This window comes from Saccopteryx leptura, chromosome 12 (genome assembly GCF_036850995.1).
Source record: "Saccopteryx leptura isolate mSacLep1 chromosome 12, mSacLep1_pri_phased_curated, whole genome shotgun sequence".
In the NCBI taxonomy this organism is placed as follows: domain Eukaryota; kingdom Metazoa; phylum Chordata; class Mammalia; order Chiroptera; family Emballonuridae; genus Saccopteryx; species Saccopteryx leptura.
The window spans coordinates 40,448,002-40,466,574 of NC_089514.1; the positions used below are offsets into that span (position 1 = coordinate 40,448,002).

The 18,573-nt window shown below is 44.5% G+C and overlaps 1 protein-coding gene and 1 non-coding gene across 2 annotated transcripts in view; both read right to left on the reverse strand.

Moving 5' to 3' along the window:
* CDHR3 (cadherin related family member 3) overlaps positions 1-18,573 on the reverse strand; it is a 257,056-nt gene that overhangs the window by 115,214 nt on the left and 123,269 nt on the right. The window contains exon 4 of the mRNA XM_066354381.1: positions 153-355. Coding sequence (XP_066210478.1) covers positions 153-355 — 203 coding nt within the window. The remainder of the gene's footprint in view (positions 1-152; positions 356-18,573) is intronic.
* On the reverse strand, positions 16,473-16,636 carry LOC136384292 (U1 spliceosomal RNA). Its single transcript, XR_010747578.1, has one exon. It is a non-coding gene; the product is annotated as a U1 spliceosomal RNA (small nuclear RNA).

Here is an 18,573-nt window from a genome sequence, read left to right on the forward strand (position 1 = left end):
CACCCTAAACAGGACTTCCAGATCTTACAAGGGGGAGATTAAAGTAGGGAAAGAGAAGGAAATGATCACTGATCTCAAATCCCGTGGGCCTCTTTGCTTCAGGACTCCTCTTTGCAGACACTCCTATTGGGAGTAAGATGGTACATACTTACCTCAAAGTCAGTGCCTGACAGCCGGTTCACCCTGAAGGCTTTAGTGAGGGGACTGGAGTTGATCATCAGAGGAAACCCTGGGATCACAGGTGACAGTGATGACGATAAGTTCACAGAAAACTTGTGCACTGAAGTCTCAGGTGAAGAATTCTCTGCCACGTTACTTGTAGCAGGTAAGTGAATGAGGTGTAGCGCTTCTCTCCCTGGGGATTCAAAAGGAGAAGAATTACATGAACACAGAGGCTTTTGTGCTGAGAACAAGGACCTAACAGTGTGTTCTGTGGCTTTAATGCGTAGCATGGTGCAGCAATGGAACCTGGTCACTCCCCAAGAACAAATAATCTTGCCAAGACCTGGAAATAAGAATGTAGGATCCTTTGGGAGCTAAGAAAACATTCACCACCAAACAACCGTGAAGTCTGCTTCTATCATTCTGTAAATAAACCTGCTACTTTCCTCCTGTCTCCCTCCTTCCCAATCTTTTCTTCCAATCTTTGTGAAGAGCCGGGGAGGAGAAACATCACCTTAGTAGATAGACACCCACTCGAAGTATCTAGTCTAACTGTGACATTGTCTCTCTTACAAGGGCCAATAGTTTACAAGAGTTTATTTTCCTTCTCTGGGTCAAGGTTTCATTTATGAGGTCATCTGAGAATTAAGTATGCCCAACCGAAAAGCTCCAAAATCATGGTAGATCTCCCCACATTCATAAGTAATCTCAAAGACAATTCTTTGTCATTATTGGGTGCCACAGGTATCATGTAGAGCAGTGGTCCCCAACCCCTGGGCCACGGACCAATACTAGTCCGGAGGGCCATTTGGTACCGGTCCACAAAGAAAGAATAAATAACTTACATTATTTCCGTTTTATTTATATTTAAGTCTGAACGATGTTTTATTTTTTAAAAATGACCAGATTCCCTCTGTTATATTCATCTAAGACTCACTCTTGACTCTTGTCTCAGTCACATGATACATTTATCCATCCCACCCTAAAGGCCAGTCTGTGAAAATATTTTCTGACATTAAACCAGTCCGTGGCCCAAAAAAAGTTGGGGACCACTGATGTAGAGAGTCAATCAATACTTGTTGGTTGCTGGGTTAACTCCTGTTTCACAGAGAAGGAAATGAGAAGACGTGTGAACTGCCTTGGACTGCATTACAGACAGAGAAATTTATAATGCAAGAGAAAGCATGTTTCTTTCAGGAATGCTGGGGACAGTCTAAACCAGTGGTAATCAACCTGGTCCCTACCGCCCACTAGTGGGCATTCCAGCTTTCATGGTGGGAGGTAGCGGAGCAACCAAAGTATAAATAAAAAGATAGATTTAACTATAGTAAGTTGTTTTATAAAGATTTATTCTGCCAAACTTACTGAAAATCCAACATAAAGTACTTGGTAAGTAATTATTATTATATGCTTTAACTCTGCTTTATAAATTTTATAAAGTAAAGTTACTTCCCTACTTTATAAATCACCATTACTGTGGAATCAGTGGGCGGTTAGAAAATTTTACTACTAACAGAGATACAAAAGTGGGCAATAGGTATAAAAAGGTTGACTACCCCTGGTCTAAGGTCTCCTTGACACTCTGCAAAACTGTTAATACAGAGGAGAGCAATAGGTCATGGTATTTCATGCTTCCATAATGATGGTTACTGTAGGGGGTTGAATAGCACACCCCCCCCCAAATTTATGTCCACCCAGAACCTCAGAATGTACCTCACTTGGAAACAGAGTCTTTGTAGATCTAATCAGTTAAAAGTAGGTCATACTGGATTCAGGTGGGCCCTAAATCCTGTGTCCTTGTGAAGACAGTACAGAGACACATACAGAAGGAAGAAGCTCATGCTGTGACAGAGGCAGAAATTGAAGTGATGCAGCTACAAGCCAAGAAATAGCAAGCAACCACCAAAAGCTGGGCAATAGGCATGGAACAGATTCCTACTCAAAGACTCCAGAAGGGCCTGACCTGTGGTGGCGCAGTGGATAAAGCGTCAACCTGGAAATGCTGAGGTCGCTGGTTCAAAACCCTGGGCTTGCCTGGTCAAGGCACATATGGGAGTTGATGCTTCCTGCTCCTCCCCCCTTCTCTCTCTCTTCTCTCTCTCTCTCTCTCTCTCCTTTCTAAAATGAATTTAAAAAAAATTTTTTAAAATAAAATAAAAAATAAAAAAAACTTAAAAAAAAAAAGACTCCAGAAGGAACTAATCCTGCCAACACCTTCATTTCAGACTATTGATCTCCTAAACTATGAGATAATAAATTTCTGTTTTGTTTTGTTTTGTTTTAGGTGAGAGGAGGGGAGAGAATGAGGCAGACTCCTGCATGTGCCCCAGCCAGGATCTACCCGGCAACCCCTTCTGGGGCCAATACTCTAGTACTGAGCTATTTTAACACCTGAGGCTGACATGCTCAGACCAACTGAGCTATCCTCAGTGCCCAGGGCCATGCCTAAAGCAATCGAGCCGCTGGCTGTGGGAGGGGAGCAGGGAAAGAGAGGGAAAGAGAGAGGTGAAGAAGCAGATGGTCACTTCTGTGTGCCCTGCCCAAGAATTGAACCTAGGACATCCATATGCCGGTCAAAGCTCTATCCACTGAGAGACAAGACAGGGCCTAATTTCTGTTGTTTTAAGCCATCTAGTTCATGGTAATTTGTCATGGCAGCACTAGAGATATAATGAAATTACCATTTTTCCAATGTTCTAAATAGGTGCATAATGTAAAATCCTTTCTCTCATTTACTCTTCAAAACAATCCTCTCAGAAAGGTATTAATAGCCTGACCAGGTGGTGGCACAGTGGATAGAGCGTCAGACTGGGATGCCGAGGACCCAGGTTTGAGACCCCGAGGTTGCCAGCTTGAGTGCAGGCTCATCTGGTTTGAGCAAAAGCTCACCAGCTTGGACCCAAGGTCGCTGGCTCAAGCAAGGGGTTACTCGGTCTGCTGAAGGCCCATGGTCAAGGCACATATGAGAAAGCAATCAATGAACAACTAAGGTGTCACAATGAGCAACGAAAAACTAATGATTGATGCTTCTCATCTCTCTGTTCCTGTCTGTCTGTCCCTGTCTATCCCTCTCTCTGACTCTCTCTCTGTAAAAAAAAAAAAAGAAAGGTATTAATATCATCATTTGACAGATGATAGCACACAGTGAATACAGTAGTTTCCTCTTATCCACAGGGATACTGCCCAAGACCCCCAGTCAATACCTGACACCACAGATAGTCCTAACCCTATATCTACTATGTTTTTTCCTATACATACATGCCAATGATAGTTTAATTTATATATTAGGTACAGTAAGAGATTACTAACAATAACTAATAATAAAATAGAATAATTACAATAATAATAACTAATAATAAAATAGAATAATTATAATAATATACTGTAATAAAATTTATGCAAATGTGGTTTCTCTCTCAAAATATTTTATACTATACTCACACTTTCACTTAAAGGAATCACCCTAGCCCTGGCTGGTTGGCTCAGTGGTAGAGTGTTGGCCTGGTGAGCAGGAGTCCTGGGTTCGATTCCTGGCCAGGGCATACAGGAGAAGCGCCTATCTGCTTCTCCACCCCTCCCCCTCTCCTTCCTCTCTGTCTCTCTCTTCCTCTCCCGCAGCCAAGGCTCCATTGGAGCAAAGTTGGCCCGGGCACTGAGGATGGCTCCATGGCCTCTGCCTCAGGCGCTAGAATGGCTCTGGTTGCGGCAGAGCGACGCTCCAAGATGGGCAGAGCATCGCCCCCTGGTTGGCGGGCCGGGTGGATCCCGGTCGGGCGCATGCAGGAGTCTGTCTGACTGCCTCCCTGTTTCCAACTTCAGAAAAATACAAAAAATAAATAAAAAAAGAAAAAAAAAAGGAGTCACCCTGGCTTTATTTGGCATATCCAAATTGCTGGCATTACTACTCTTGTGCTTTGGGGCCATTATGAAATAAAATAAGGGTTACTTGAACACAAGCACTGAGATGTCCCAAGAGATGGTCAGGGACTAATGGGGTGAGAGGAAGGTCTACAGCTTGGAGACCCTGGATAAAGGGATGATTCAAATCCTGGGCAGCCGAGCAGGACGATGTCAGATAACGCGAGACTTCATCATGCTATTCAGAGCAGCACACAATTTAAAACTTACAAATTGTTTATTTTGGGAATTTTCCATTTAATATTTTCATACCATAAGTGACCACAGATAAATGAAACTGTGGAAAGTGAAACCACAGATAAAGGGAGAACTACTGTAGTTAAGTTATAAAGACAAATTTTACACTGAGGTGAACTTCTCAGGCCAGTTGGATCCTGGCCACCATTAGACACAGGAAACACACCACTGGAATGGGAGGAGGGACAGGGTGACAGTAGAAGGATCTGTCCTACTGCGAGGTGTACAATTTCAAGAAACAAATGGGACATGGGAAAATGTTGGCCTTTTTAAAAAAAGAAAAAGTTTTTACTTCAAATTTGGGGGAGGGAACGCAAAGGAATAATGGAAATGTAGGAAAAATTGAAATATAAATACATTCACTGATACCAGAAATCTAAAATCATCTTACTTAGGTTAGAGACAAATGCATTATGCATAAGTTATTTTTACTTGAAGCATTATCTGGGTTTATGGACAAGGACTGTGCAAGGTCTCAGATAAATCAAAATAGCTGTGGTTTAAGGTGATATGAATACGAAGAAATTTTTTTAACCTATTAAAATTGACTTTCATATTATACCATCTTGTAAGAAAAACCAGGAGTAAAATAGTATACTTGGAGTATTTAGAGGCAAAATCTTCCCCCAAATATATTTTTTTAAGTGAGCAAAATAATCCATTGCTTTGATGTGTTGGTATTGTTAGGCCCTCTTTTCCCACAAATGAAAGACAGCAAGGCCCCCGCTTGCACTGTTTATGGACATGTTGCCCCACTTTCTAGCAAGACAAAGGCAGTCATAAGCAAAATTAAAGGTTGGCAATTTGTCTCAAACACTTTCCCACCTTCTCTTTCCCCCTTCCTCCTGGCCCAGGGACTTGTGCCCCTTCAGCCAAGAAGGAAGGAAGCCTCTGCTCAGATTTAACTTAACACTAGGTGTTTCTCTCTCTCTCTCTCTAAGTGAAAGGAGAGGAGATAGTGAGACAGACTCCCGCATGCGCCCTGACTGGGATCTCCCCAGCGACCCCTCCCCCCCCATTTAGGGCTGATGCTCAGACCAACAGAGCTTTCCTCAGTGCCTGAGGCCAACACTCAGACCAATCTAGCCACTGGCTGCAAGAGGGGAAGAGAGAGAAAAGGAGGAACGGGAAGGGAAGCGAAGTGAAGCAGATGGTCACCTCTCATGTGTGCCCTGACTGGTGATAGAATTCCAGGGAATCTGCACACCAGGCCGACACTCTATCCACTGAGCCAACTGGCCAGGGCCTAACTCACTAGGTCACTAGGTTTTTCTCAAGAATAGCCTGGTGAGTTACATCTCTGCTAAAACAAGTAATCACTTGCATTTACTAAGAACCTACACACCAGGCATTGTGCTAGCTGCTTTATTGCCTAATTTCATCCGCTCTAAACAAAATGCAGGTGTTGCTGCCATGTCACATATCTGAGATTACACACTCACTAAGCATCAGTGGTGGGCCCTCAACACAGCTGGGGCTTGGAGATAACAGACTGCACATACTTACTGCAGCATCCATCACCCCATGCTTGTCAGGTGACTGTGCACATGTTATGCATCATAGTTTTTCTATGACTTGGCAAGAGAATAGCAAGATGGTGCTGGGGCCCAGCATGGAACTGACACCTCAACCCAGATGTTAGATTTGGGTGATGTTATCCGTAAGAGGCTGTTTCTGGAACAACATAGGAATTGTGCTAGAATTGTGTGGACTTGGGTATGAGAGGTTTGCTAAGCCCCGCTCTGGGCTTTCCACAGTCTTGTTCTGAACAGGCAGATCTGACCTTGCTGGATTTACTTTGGAGAACTGAGGAGGCTGGAGAAACTGTGCTCCCCAAATATTCCCAGAGCACAGTTCCTAATTTGCTTTGTTGGGAGAATATTCATCAACCTTTTTCTTTTTTAGAAAGAGAGAGAAAGAGAGATGGAGGAACAGACAGGGACAGACAGGGAGAGAGATGAGAAGTAGCAACTCATAGTTGTGGCATCTTAGTTGTTCATTGATTGTTTTCTCATATGAGCCTTTACTGGGGGTTACAGTGGAGCCAGTGACCCCTTGCTGAAGCCAGCAAACTTGGGCTCAAGTCAGAGACCTTGGGCTTTAAGCCAGCTACCTTTGAGCTCAAACCAGCGACCATGGGGTCATGTCTATGATCCTATCCTCAAGCTAGCAACCCTATGCTAAAGTTGGATGAGCCCGTGCTCAAGCCAGCAACCTCAGGGTTTCGAACCTGGGTCCTCAGCATCCCAGGTTGATGATTTAGCCACTGCACCACCACCTGGTCAGACAATATTCATCGATCTTATTGCATTAATTATAACTATGATAAGCCTGGGTTTTGAGAGACTAATTTCATAAAAGAACCAGTCTTTTAATCCAAAGCATCTGATTTGAAGGAGAGGACTCTTCACAGCTCCATGCTTCCTCCTTACATAACAGAGCTTTTCATAAAACTCCCTGAATGGTCATATGGCAGTGAGTGAGAGATTCTGGAGGGAGAAGTAATCTATCCAGTGACCCTCAAGCAGTTTGTGCTGGGAACTGCATGCCCTATGGATGGATAAAGCCAGGCGTGACCTTGGCTACGACCTTTCTGCAGGCATTCTTGCTGGAGACATTCTGCTTTCATCTGGTGGCCTCTCTTCCTAGGACAAGGTCGTTTGTGCCAGGGCCATGCAACTGAATTTTAAAAAGTTTGTGGCACACACTCAGAGGAAACTGATAAAAAAGGTAGCTAAGGTGGGACCTCTCAACTTTTAGTTCAACACCCACATCCTCCAGCTTCCCTGGTATTTAGAAAAGTAGTATGGAGGGGAAGGTGGCCACAGCAACTCCCACTTCCCAGAACCAAGGTGGATTACAACTTAATTTTGAGAACAGTCATCTTGAAAGACCAACTTTGGACTAAACTAAGAGGATTCTACAGCCAAGGTCCACCAAAGAACCCACACGGAGACTGGTAGGAAAGGCAGAGACGTGGGAAAGGCTGCTCCGCTCCCAGGAGTGAGCGGCAGCCCGGCCCGGAGGGACTCTTGCAACGGGGAGAGTTCCCAGGGAGTTCTGGGTCCTCAGCCCCGAAACCAGAATCCCAGCCTAGAGCCTTGGAGCCCGGGAGGGGCTTACGGACTATATTTGGCTGAGAAAAGAGCCTAGATACTGTTTCAGAGAAGGAGACAGAACTCTCAGCCCCAGGCTCCGTATTAAAGGACTGCATGGAGAGCCTCACTCACAGCCACTTTCCCGGAGCCCCAGGAGCGGAGAGCGCTGGGAGGACTGGAGTTGCCAGGGGAGAGCTGGTCTCGGAGGCACAGGGGGAGACACTTTGAGGGATGGACACCCTAACCCCTGGGCTGAATCACTCCCCAAATTTAAAGTGAATATTTTTCCTGGGAACAGCATCACCAGCAAAAGGAAGAAATTACCCTGCCTACTGGAGGCTCTCCTGCCCCAGTCAGAACAAAGAGGCACTTAGAGGCAGGCAGCACGTTAGGGACACAGGTAGTGAGTGCTGAGGTCTAAGCTACACCACCCCCTGTGCTGCTGAGTGCACAGGCCCGGTGGAGGCAGGAACCGTGGCGGCCACTACAGAGGCCCAGGCTCACACACAGTCAAAAAACTACGGGGCCTGTAAATGAATTGAGCAAGGTGGCAGGATGTAAAATTAATACTCAGAAATCAGAGGCATTTTTATACACCAACAATGAACTGTCAGAAAGAGAAATTAAGGAAGCAATCCCCTTCACTATTGCAACAAAAAAAATAAAGTATCTAGGAGTAATTTTAACCAAGGAGATTAAAGACTTGTACTCAGAAAATTATAAAACATTGATAAAAGAAATCACCAAAGATACAAACAAGTGGAAGCATACACAGTGCTCATGGCTAGGAAGAATAAACATCATTAAAATGTTTATATTATCCAAAGAAATTTATAAATTCAATGCAATACCAATTAAAATACCAATGATATACTTCAAAGATATAGAACACATATTCCAAAAATGTATATGGAACCAAAAAAGAACATGAATAGCCTCAGCAATCTTGAGAAAGAGGAATGAAGTGGGTGGTATCACACTTCCTGATATCAAGTTATACTACAAGGCCATTGTACTCAAAACAGCCTGGTACTGGCATAAGAACAGGCATACAAATCAATGGAACAGAACAGAGAACCCAGAAATAAACCCACAGCTCTATGGACAACTGATATTTGACAAGGGTGATAATAGCATACAGTGGAGTAAAGACGGCCTCTTTAACAAATGATGTTGGGAAAATTGGACAGCTACCTGCAAAAAAAATGAAACTAGACCACCAACTTATATCATTCACAAAAATAAACTCAAAATGGATAAAAGACTTAAATGTAAGCCGTGAAACCATAAGCATCTTAGAAGAAAACATAGGCAGTAAGCTCTCGGACATCTCTCGCAGCAATATATTTGCTGATTTACCTCCATGGGCAAGTGAAACAAAGGACAGGATGAACAAATGGGACCATATCAAACTAAAAAGCTTTTGCACAGCTAAAGACAACAAGAACAGAATAAAAAGACAACCCATACAATGGGAGAACATATTTGACAATATCTCTGATAAGGGGTTAATAACAAAAATTTATAAAGAACTTGTAAAACTCACACCAGGAAGTTAACAATTCAATCAAAAAGTGGGCAAAAGAAATGAATAGACACTTCTCCAAAGAGGACATACAGAGGGTCAATAGGCAGATGAAAAAATGTTCAACATCACTAATCATTAGAGAAATGCAAATTAAAACCACAATGAGATATCACCTCACACCAGTCAGAACGGCGCTCATCAACAAAACAACACAGAATAAGTGCTGGCGAGGATGTGGAGAAAAGGGAACCCTCCTGCACTGCTGGTGGGAATGCAGACTGGTGCAGCCTCTGTGGAAACAGTATGGAGATTCCTCAAAAAATTAAAAATCAAACTGCCTTTTGACCCAGCTATCCCACTTTTAGGAATATAACCTAAGAACACAATAGCACTGTTTCAAAAGGAGAAATGCACCCCTATGTTTATGGCAGCATTGTTCACAATAGTGAAGATCTGGAAACAGCCCAAGTGTCTGTCAGTGGACGAGTGGATTAAAAAGCTGTGGTACAAATACACAATGGAATACTAGGCGGCCATGAAAAAGAAGGAAATCTTACCTTTTGTGACAACATTGATGGACCTGGGAACTATTATGTTAAGTGAAATAAGCCAGGCAAAGAAAGAAAAATATCATATGACTTTACTCATTTGAGGAATCCAATGAACAATGTGAACTGAGGAACGGAATTGAGACAGAGGTGGGATCAAAGGGACCAGAGGAAAAAAGCACAGAGGGAAAGGGGATGATAGGATGGGATAATCTTGAAGGGAAAGGGGGAGGGCGCTGTGGGGAGGGGGGCAAGGAAGATGTTGAGGGGAATACGGGGGAGGGGGTATGTATTCGGGGCAACACTAGAATCTATGTAAACACAATAAATTAAAATAAATAAAAAAGTAGTAATAGTATCATAATAATAACAATTAGTGGCTAGAGGCCACATCTTAAAAATAAAGCATTAGTTTTTAAAATCACAAAATATTTAACCCATTCATTATGCAAATAAGTTGAAGGGATGTATCCAAAGGCACCTAGCTAATCATGGCAGAGGGAAGATCAGGAGCCAGAGCCCACCCTCCCTAAGACACCATGCTCTTGCCTTCTCCGGCTGGTCATTCAAACTTTCTTTGGTGGTCTGAGTGCTCGAGAACAAGAAAGAAGCTTTAATGGGATTTGATGTACAGATGCATTTTAATTAAGAATCAAATTAAAATTGCTTGAAGCATACACTTTTATAAAGAAAAAGCACATCAAAGATCTGTTATCAGTCACTGAGCCCACTGAAACATCTTGCTTGTGGTTGAGATCTGGATGGATGGTGTCCTCGCTTATTTCAAAATGAGCAAAATCACTGCCTTGCCGGAAACGGACCGACCAGGCCTCCTCCTGCAGCCTCCCGGAACACGTAGGCCTCTGCAGCCTGCTCTGGGGGAAGACACTGCCCACCCTGGGCCTTGGGCACTGAGGCGACCATGCAGCTCAGAGGTGTCATCTCCCCTTCAGGAGGCAGTGGCTCACAGCTCTGCTTTCAATAAATGCCTCCTTGTTCTCTCTAGTAACTAATCTAAAGGGTAGTGAAAGAAGTCAGAGGAGGGTGTGAGAAGAGCAACTTGCGTCAAGTTTGAGCCTTGCCTCTACCTGACTGGGAACTTGGACTAGTCCCCTCACTTCCCCGAGGCCCTCTGTGAACTCTGTCTCAGGACTGTGGTGCGACATTAACCCTGGCCGTTAAACAGGGTTCAGCTGGTGAAGAAGACTCACAGGACCCAAATGAGAATGCTTACAAATCCATAGTCTATTACCAAAAAAGAAGGAAGTACAGCAACAACCTTAGAGTAAGGTTATGTGTCACAGCTGAAGGCTGCCTCCCAGTTGGATGGGAGAGGCCGGTGCCAGCTCCTGCTGTCCTCTTTCCTCTAAGGGCCTTGACAAATGCACTTGCTCAGATCAGGAACCACCAAAGTGTCCACTAATACCTTGGAACTAGGGAGCCCAAAATAGAGTGTCTGCTGGAAACTTTCCTATCTTTCAGGTCACGTAGGTGTTGTCTCTTTACATAACCAGGCTTTATAGCAGAGTCCTCGAAGGGTCTCTGACTATACCCAGATCACATGTGAATCACTGATCTCACTGTTACCAATGAGCAGTGTTTACAAACCAGTACAAACCATCCCCAAACTCCCAGGACTCATGGTTACAAAGCAGCACTATTTATCAAGATGCTTGGTGCCTTGACCAGGGATCAGTTCTGTGCAGGAACTTTAGCAAAGCAACTGAGGCTACCCTATTTCCCTATGTATAAGGCACACCTTTAAAAAAAATTGGGGGTCTAAAAACTGGGGGCGTCTTGTACAGTGGTTGTAGATTTTTTACTTGCATTTCCTGCTTTTTTCATGCTTGTTTTTGCACTCATTGTAGATTTTTTTACTTGCATTTCCTGCTTTTTCGCGCTTGTCTTTTTTTCAAATTTCAGGCCCCAGAATTAAGGTGCATCTTATAAGTGGTAGTGTCTTATACTTGGGGAAATACGATAATTTCAGGCCTAGTGTTCTCTTTGACAGCACAGGAACCATATAAGAAATGTGTATGCTTGATAAACTAGAAAACATTAGCGAATGTTGTCGTTTCAGAGTGTGCAAGACCTTCTTATGTCTTTAATTTCTGTAATGAATACCTTCCTGGATGGGATGCTCACTGACCCCCTTTGGGGACTGATCCATGCCCGGAAAGACTGATAGAATAGAGCCCTTAGTGAAGACACAGAGGAAAAGATGGTGACTCTACTAGTGACTGTAAATTACACTAGGTCATAATTAGTAAAAGAAGATGTGTTTGTCTCGGAGTGTCACTCTGGTGCTGGCCTGAGAGGAGCTGCTTTCTGGCACACCTCTTCCAACCCCACAGTGGTGGGAAGAAGATGGGTTCCAAATGCTTGAGCTAGAGGTGACAGGAGAGGACCGGGCTGCCGTGGAAAAGCCAGAGAGAGACAGGACGAGAGGAGGGATGGCCTCTGCTCTTCTGAATTGACTCTGGACAGGAAAGCGACGTCACAGAAAAAGTAGAAACATTTTGCAATATTCTTGGATCCCACATAAAGGATTAATTGGTGACAAAAAGACTTTATGCAAATAAACTTTACATTTCTGCCTTTTCAAATGATAAGACCATTAAGAAGGGGTTGGATCTAATCCTCAGGGAACATGAAACACCGAGTCTTGGGCCTCTTTTTCATTTTATAGAACTGCCCAGCAGAGGGACAGGCCCAGATGGCAGGCATGGGGAAGGGTCTTCCTCTCAAGACCTGAGATCATCTATGCCTGGTGCTCAATGGACAAAACTCAGGTCAGTGGGCCTGGGAACTTTTGCACAGTCCTGTGGATCTGCCAGCTACCAAGGACCCCTTCTTTCATTAAATACTATGGCATTTTTCATTTCCAGGAGAGGAATACAAAAGCTAGTTCCATGAAGGCTTTGTCAAAATGTAGACAGCTTCAATGTACACTGGTTTTTAGTATACCAAGGGGCCTTTGCTAAGTGGACCATCTTCTAGAAATGACATGTGGTCTTTCGGTACTGATGGAGCCAGAAGATTGTTTTGTCTCCAGTCTCCACCAGCCTCGCAAGGATTTTTGTCTAGTTTATGTTCTCCTGGCGCTTTACTTTGTAAGCTGTTGTTGGAGTGGGACCACAGCCTCTCAAAGAGAGACTGTTTAGTTTTCCTGGGAAGGGAAAGGAAAGAAGCTGATTTACATGACAGTATTAAGCAGAAAGGAGATCTAAATTTGAGGGTATCAGTAAATAAAAAAATTAAATTAAAATAAAGACAGATCCAAAAAGGGAAGATGGTCAACAAAAACAACTTGTACTGGCTGCCCTTACATATATGGCACTTGGAGACTGCAGAGCAGTAAGAGATGAAACTTGTTCTTGCAGAACTGACATTCCAGTTGAGGAGCCAGGACAGACACATACCAGATGGATTGTAGTGTGATAACTCATGAGCACTTATCCTTTCACTGAGCACTTCTTCTGTGTTAGGCACTGCTCTAAACCCTTGCATGAACTCCACGTGCAAGCAAGAGGCGCTCCAAAGTGCAGTGGGGAGGGCAATGTAGGAGGCAGTGCACGAGCTGGGGCAATGTAGGAGGCTCCACGGGGAAGACGAGGCTTGTGTTGGGCACTGGAAGATGCATAGGAGTTAGAAAAAGTGAGAACAAGAATACTGGAGAATATTACTTTATTTGAAACTATTAGAGTAATGTCTGCCTCTAATACCCTGAAGGCAGGTGCTGGTGTGACTGTCCCCCTCTCCCAATCCTCTGTGACCCACATGTTTGAAAGTGATGGCAAAGGTCAGGTTCTTAGACTCATAGAAAAAGGTGAGAGAGAAACAGTTTGTACCAGAGCAGACCTTCTAAAAAAGTATTTAACCTGTAGGAGAAAAAGCATGGTGCATGGTTTTTTGGAGAGGGAGGGATCTGAATGTGGTTTTTATAAGAAATCTCAAGTACCCTACCAGGCAGTGGCAGAATGGATAGAGTGTTGACCTGGGATGCAGAGAACCCAGGTTTGAAACCCCGAGGTAGCCGGCTTGAGCATAGGCTTACCAGCTTGAGTGCCGGTTTGCTGGCTTGAGCTTGAAATCATAACCATGACCCCATGGTCGCTGGCTTAAAGCTCAAAGTTGCTGACTTGAGCCCAAGGTCACTGGCTTGAGCTGGTCATTCGCTCTGCTGTCGCCCCCCCTAGTCAAGGCACTTATGAGAAAGCAATCAATGAACAACTAAGGAGCCACAACAAAGAATTGATGCTTCTCATCTCTCTCCCTTCCTTCCTGTCTGTCCTTATTTGTCCCTCTCATTTAAAAAAAAAAAAAAAAAAGGAAATCTCAAGTATTTTTTTGCAAATCTTATCATCAGGTTTTTTTATACATCTGATGATAGTTCTAAATGACGGTGTTTAGTATGAGACAGTGGTCTTTTTCCTACCTCACTCTTCCTCCAATGACAATAAATGTCACCTCTTAACTCAGATGATTATGGTCCTAAAAGCCTATGTTTCTGGAGAATCTTAAATGTTTACATCAAATGACAGCCTGAGCTGCTCAAGGCCCAGTTCCAGTTGCCAGTTCTTCCTGCCCTCTGCTGAGTTTAAAAGCTTAAGAGTAAGGAATGTTCGATGTTATAAAACCCAGTTATTTATTTTATTAGCGGATCAAAGGAGAAAGTCAAATGGTCATTTCCATAGGTCTAGAAAAAGCTGAAGACTCCATTTTAAATTGTAAATAAATATTCTAAAAATTTTTAAAGATATTATTTATTCATTATAGAGAGGGGAGAGAGAGAGAGAGAGAAGGGGGAGGAGCAGGAAGCATCAACTCCCATATGTGCCTTGACCAGACAAGCCCAGGGTTTTGAATCGGCAACCTCAGCATTTCCAGGTTGACACTTTATCCACTGCACCACCACAGTTCAGGCCCATATTCTAAATTTTTAATGCTATTTCCTGAATACATAAAACATTTCACACCAAGAATTAGCATCATGCTTAAAAGGCAACAAAACCAGAATGTACATGCTTATCACTGTTTAAAAACAGCCTGAAGGTACAGACCCAGTAATTAGATAAAAGAAAAAAATATGGCCCTGGCTAGTCGGCTCAGTGGTAGAGCATAGGCCTGGTGTGCGGATGTCCTGAGTTTGTCCTGGTCAAGGCACACAGGAGAAGCAACCATCTGCTTCTCCCTCTTGGGTCTCTCTTTCTCTCTTTCCATCCTGCAGCCATGGCTCAATTGGAGCGAGTTGGCCCCAGGCACTGAGGATGGCTCCATGGTCTCCTTCTCAGGCACTAAGAAGAGCTCGGTTGCAGAGCAACAGAGCAACACCCCAGATGGGTAGAGGATCCTTCCCCAGTGGGCTTGCTGGGTGGATCCTTGTTGGGGTGCATGCAGGAGTCTGTCTCTGCCTCCCCTCCTCTCACTGAATAAAAAACAAAAGCAAGAGAAAAGAAATATAAGGTAGAAAAATGGGTAAGCTCAGCTCTGGCCAGTTGGCTGAGTAGATAGTGTGGACCTGGTGTGTGGACATCCTAGCATCAGTCAGGGCACACATGAGAAGCAACCATCTGCTTCTCTTCCCCTCTCTCTCCCCCTTTTCTCTCTCTTCCCCTCTCATGGCTAGTGGCTCAACTGGTCCAAGTGTTGGCCCCAGACAGGATTGCTGGGTGGATACCAGATGGGGCACATGCAGGAGTCTGTCTCACTATTTCCCCTCTTCTCAATTAAAAAAATGGTAAATGGGTTAAGAAGAGCACAAATGTTTATTATTTTCAAACCTGGGAAATGAATGAGAATCAAATGAAAAACTACTACAAATAATAAGATAATTAATTAATAGACTTCCATTAATTATATTGATAATATCAATGAAAAAACAAGGAAAAATGCATTTACAAATGCAAAAAAATTTAGAAGAAAGAATTAGAAATAAACATGATCAGAATATGCAAGATTTATAAGAAGGAAATCTTAAAATACTCCTAAGGAAAACAAATGAAGACATGAGCAAGTATCTAGAATTCAGTTCTTGGGTAGGAAGAGTCAATATCATACATAACAACGACTAACATTTACTAGGCATTTACTATGTACCAGACACTCCTCTAAGTGTTTTATTCAAGTAACTCATCAAAGATACAAACTAATCTGCAAATTTAACATGGTTGAATTTCATACATTATGCATATAATACCTATTCAAAAATAAAATTTAATTTAAAAAGTTCATTTCAATAATCTAAGCTGACAACATTAAAAAGATCACCCAGGATTCCTGAAGCTCTTGAACAGGAAGAAGAGGTGCCAGAAACATTAGGTTGAATCTTCTGCTCTTCCATCAGAAGGCATTTTCTCTGCTCAAGACTAAAATAGTAGCTCTTCCCGGCCAGGGCACACAGGAGAAGTGCCCATTTGCTTCTCCACCCCTCCGCCGCGCTTTCCTCTCTGTCTCTCTCTTCCCCTCCCGCAGCCGAGGCTCCATTGGAGCAAAGATGGCCCGGGCGCTGGGGATGGCTCCTTGGCCTCTGCCCCAGGCGCTAGAGTGGCTCTGGTTGCAGCAGAGCGAACCCCCGGAGGGGCAGAGCATCGCCCCCTGGTGAGCAGAGCGTCGCCCCATGGTGGGTGTGCCGGGTGGATCCCGGTCGGGCGTATGCGGAAGTCTGTATGACTGTCTCTCCCTGTTTCTAGCTTCGGAAAAATGAAAAAAATAAAAAATAAAAATAAAATAAAATAAAATAGTAGCTCCTCAGAACCCCATTTTCCTCAGAGTGATTTGCCAAGCTCAACTTGCCCCTAAAAGTCTCCAGAAAAAGGCCAGAACCTCTGCTAAGACTGACTTGCCCTGCACACTGAAGAGATTCCAAACAAGTCTTCCTAGAATGTGCCACTTTGACACACAGACTGTAGTGAGCTGAATCAGTGAAGACCCAGATGATTCAGAAATAGCTTTTCTCTCTCTCTCTCTTTTTTTTTTTAATTGGAGAGAGCGCGAACGCAGTCCCCCACTACCACAAATTATGCAGCCAAGTTTCCCACATTTGGGGAAATTGCAGGGGTCAGCACATCCGGAGTGCAATGGATAAGCCTCGCCCTGGGAAAACCACCTTCGTGATCATGGTATCTCCCCTGCCAGGTAAGTATGAGAAATAGCTTTTTAAAAAAATCTCTCCCTTAACTTTCTAAAAAATTTAGATAGAGGGCCTGGTCTGGGAAGAAAGTTATCACCAAAGACAACTATATACAAAAGATACGGGCTAGATGTGGTGGGCTGGGGCAGCTCAGCAGGGCCTGGAGATTGAAGTCCTCCCTGTGTCCCCTCAGTTGTAGGGCTCAAGTGCCCAACTGCCTATAGGCCTCATACAGGCTCCACATACATATACAATTAAATTTATCTACTGTTAATCTATCTTAAGTCAATTGAATTAACAAACCAGCTAAAAGGACCTAAAGGCAGAGAGAAAACAGTTTCCTCTCTCACAGCACTAAGTTCTTGCTATGAAAATCACTTTCCCAACTCTGGCTCTTGGAATGACTTCCAGCTCAGGCCAGTTAGTATGAGTGAGACAGTGAAGTCTGCACAGACATGGACTAGATGGAGGCTTCTTTAGGCAGAGGCAGCTCTGTTCTCTGGGCTAGCCCCTTCCCAGAGAAAAGTTTCTCTTTCAGGACTTTATCATACAATGATATCATGTAAAACGAGTAGGGCAAGCAAGGAGTCAAAATGGAGCTCCTACCTGACATGGCGCCCAGGAGAACCAGAAGGATTGCTTCCTGCATGTTTGGTAGTTCACTTCTGTGCACACTTCCAGCCAATCGTCCAGAAGTGGGTCCCACCTTATACCCAAAGTGCATTCGAGATGCTGCTCATCTCCCCTCCTAGTTGTGTTGCTATGCAAGGAATCAAACAGAGGCTTGGTAACTAAGGGAAACTCTAAACACCACAGGGCTATTTGTTCTTGGATTACACCAGCTTCTGTGACTACAGGATACCCAAGAGGCCAACCAACCAGACTTGGTCAGCTCAGAGTCCATCTTACAATCCACACCTACTGTGTGAACAGAGCACCGAAAGAGAAGAGCAGAGACACAGAGATGACAGTAGAAGCAGAACACGAGCGTAGTCACCCACGACCATCTCAGTTGCCCTAGTACCAGGCATTTTGTCTTTCTCAGAAGCCGGGAGTGGGGGAGGGGGGGAATTTTTCTGCATACCAGATTGATGAGTTGGACTCAGAGTTCAGGCTAGACCCCTCCTCTAGGCAGCGACAGACACTGCCCTTTGGCTCCCTCCATTACCTCACCACTGCCACTCTAGCCCTCAAAGACCGTGGGAAAAGGTTATAAGCCTCTGCCCAGTGGGGAATGACGTGGCCTCTCCCTCAGAGGCAGGTGCCTCCCAGTATGGCGCTTTCATGTCCCATGCGCCCCACGCAGGGCTACTGGCTTGGCGAGTGAAGTACAGCTGGGCTGGAGTCCAGCCTCCGCCCAGAGAGGGAACAATGGCGGCGCAGGGGGCGGTGGCTGGGAGCAGTCTGCGACCTAGGCGAGGTGCAGCAAGAACAGGAGCGGATACAGTGGACGGAAGTCGGACTTAGACCCTCTCCCCTGCTCCTTTTACTCTAGAAATGCCCATTGTGGGAGGGAAACCCAGCAGCTCGGGGCTAGAGACAGAAGGAGGGCAGGGGAAGGGCAGGGGGCATGAGCCACATCCTACCCATCAGGGCACGGGCAGCAAGAGTCCCTCCGGGAGCTCCGAAGACCGTGTGTGCCCCATAAGCGAGACAGCATTTGGTCACCACTGGCCAATTAGTTAGTATGAGCCTGGAAGCTGCCACAATCAATAGAAAGAGACAGCAATGCAGGCAGCTAAGTGCCGCACTCATCACTTTTCCTCTCCCTCCTCTTCATCCCTCCACCCCAGGGAAAAAGGGAGGAGGCCGCACTTGTCCAGGTTCCAAACAATCAGTCCCGGCTCCCCACGCAGCAGCCTGTGCAGTAGGGGCATGGCAGGAAGTGAGGTTGAAGCCAGGTTTGAGATGGAAGCCTTAAAAACTGTGGTGGACCATGAATAACTAACT